The sequence below is a fragment of the Etheostoma spectabile genome, chromosome 21 (assembly GCF_008692095.1).
Source record: "Etheostoma spectabile isolate EspeVRDwgs_2016 chromosome 21, UIUC_Espe_1.0, whole genome shotgun sequence".
Taxonomy (NCBI): Eukaryota; Metazoa; Chordata; class Actinopteri; order Perciformes; family Percidae; genus Etheostoma; species Etheostoma spectabile.
This window is the reverse complement of record NC_045753.1, coordinates 7,945,065-7,947,233: the sequence shown is the minus strand read 5'-3', so window position 1 is coordinate 7,947,233 and position 2,169 is coordinate 7,945,065. Positions and strand designations below refer to the sequence as shown.

The 2,169-nt window shown below is 38.6% G+C and overlaps 2 protein-coding genes across 3 annotated transcripts in view; one reads left to right on the top strand and one right to left on the bottom strand.

Annotated features, from left to right (window-relative positions):
* cby1 (chibby 1, beta catenin antagonist) overlaps positions 1-431 on the bottom strand; it is a 4,384-nt gene extending 3,953 nt beyond the window's left edge. Inside the window, exon 1 of the mRNA XM_032501557.1 lies at positions 246-431. Coding sequence (XP_032357448.1) covers positions 246-278 — 33 coding nt within the window. The 5' untranslated portion in view covers positions 279-431. The remainder of the gene's footprint in view (positions 1-245) is intronic.
* Positions 1-2,169, top strand: part of plbd1b (phospholipase B domain containing 1b) — a 9,357-nt gene continuing 7,188 nt past the window's right edge. For both annotated transcript variants that reach the window (XR_004327137.1, XM_032501518.1), the window contains exons 1-4: positions 1-246; positions 824-1,046; positions 1,567-1,650; positions 2,001-2,142. Coding sequence is in view for 1 of the 2 variants with exons in the window: in XM_032501518.1 (XP_032357409.1) it covers positions 180-246; positions 824-1,046; positions 1,567-1,650; positions 2,001-2,142 (516 nt within the window). In the remaining variant the exon portion in view is untranslated. The remainder of the gene's footprint in view (positions 247-823; positions 1,047-1,566; positions 1,651-2,000; positions 2,143-2,169) is intronic.

The following is a 2,169-nucleotide window of genomic DNA, read 5'->3' as shown; positions in this document are numbered from 1 at the left end:
GGGATTGTGGGTTCGAGTCCCATCTGGGGTGATCTCCTTTTTTCTTTTTTTTAATGAACGTTTTTGATTTTGATTACTAACCATTATGAGGATCACGAAAAATGTTTCAATTAATTAAAATTACCTGCACCCGAAAAACAGCGCTTCATCGGATCTTGAGATAAAATCAGCTGACAGACATGGAGAAACAGAGCATCAAACTGTGCGTGCTGCTGAGCACTTTGGCTGCATCAGTGCAAACTTACCGTGAGTAACGTTTCCGCAGCGTATTCAAACATAACGTAAACTTATTTTAAATCCAATATGACTAAATTAAACCTACTATTGAAAAAAGGCTGTTAGTTTATGTAGAAATCGCATTCGACAAACGAAAACAGTTAATGGTGGCTTGGCACCCGATGTTATATAATGCAACCTTTTCTGAGTTCCATTCTGCTCTTTACTATACCATTCTATTTGACGTATTATTATTTAAATTGTAGTTGTTGTTTTTATTAATGTATTTACTTGTTTTATACATTTTATGTTTACTGGGAGAAAACCTTCTACAAACTTACTGATACATTTTAATAGTTTTAAATACAAATAGTAGCCAAGGCTAAATTATTATCTATTCTACCTGTATGTCCAAGTAACTACAAAAATCAATTTGAACTCTTGTGCTAGTCTTTAAAGAGCAACATATATAATATATATAATATGTACATTTTTATGACTGTATTTTCCTAATGGTTTATTCTATTGTTGTCATGACATTAAGTTATATAATGTGTGTTATCCAACTTCAACCCCTGTAACCCTGTCCACCCTCCTATAATGGTAGAGCTCCAAGAGGCCACTGTGTACTGGGATGCTGCCCAGAAAAGTGTGATCCTGAAGGAGGGGGTGATGGAGACAGACGGGGGAGCCTATGGTCACTTCAATGACACTCTGCTCCTCTCTGGATGGGGTGTCTTGGAGATCTGCGCAGGTCATGGAGGAATCACACAGGAAGATGAGATCACCTTCTTCCTGGCTGGGTACTTGGAAGGTTATCTCACTGCTGGGTGAGTGTTGCATGTCTTGTAGTGAACTGCAAATACACATAATTTGTATGAAATATCTCAAACTGAAAAAAAAAACACAGAGGGAACTCACCTGTAGTTTTCTATCAATGGACACAATCACCTAAAGACATTGTCAATTCAAGGCTGTGCTCTAGATATTGAATCAGAATCAGAAAATTCAACAAAATATATTCCGTTCAAGGGCCTGTTCAGAGATAAACATGTCATCCTCCATGATGATGAAGTCTCTGTCAGGGCCAATAAGCATAATTTCAGGGATCAGTCTCCATAGGCTAATGCCTGTGGGCCTGTGGGCGTCTCAGATGTTGAATACGTGTAAAAAACAAAAGAAAAAGATGAAGGCCTGTAAAAAATATGGTAGCTGTTGTACATCTTCATAAAATGTAACACAAATCTTAATTGTATGTATAAAGCTGAAATATGTTTACTGCACATTGTTTTACGTCATTGGTTAAATTAATTGGATTGCATTCCCACTGTTCTAATTCTTTCTCTGCAGACAGATGTTCAGTCATTACTCCAACATGTACCCTCAACTCCTAAAGGATGAGAAGGTTTTAAATCCCCTGAAAAGGTTTTTAAGGTACAGTCTCATCTGGTCACGTTCATGGCTTACACTATGATTAAATCACAAATTGGTCTAATAATAGCTTTGTCTTTATTGTGTCTACTCTTAATATACTGTTCCAGCGTTTCCTCTCTTTAGCTACAGAGAAATAATAAAACCTGCAATCAAGGAGAGTTTAATTATTCTAAGTTTTTCAGAGGCCTTTATGTTTACTACAAAAATGACATATATGCATGCGGTGATTATCGTAATTAAGAACTTAGATGCACAGCAAAATCAAGCAGCAGATTTGAGAAGCAGCCAAATGCACTAATTAGTAAAGGAAACAGCCCAAAGTGTCTCTCATCTTTCTGAATGTTCCACAGCCAGCAGGACCAGTGGGCCAGAGAGCAGGTGAGACTGAGGAGATCCAGCGAGCCCTTGTGGCAGCATCTGGGACTGATCCTGGCCCAGCTGGATGGACTCCACGCTGGAGCTGCACAGTGGGCCAAGAGCAAACACAGAGAGGTGTGTGTGTGTGTGTGTGTGTGTGTG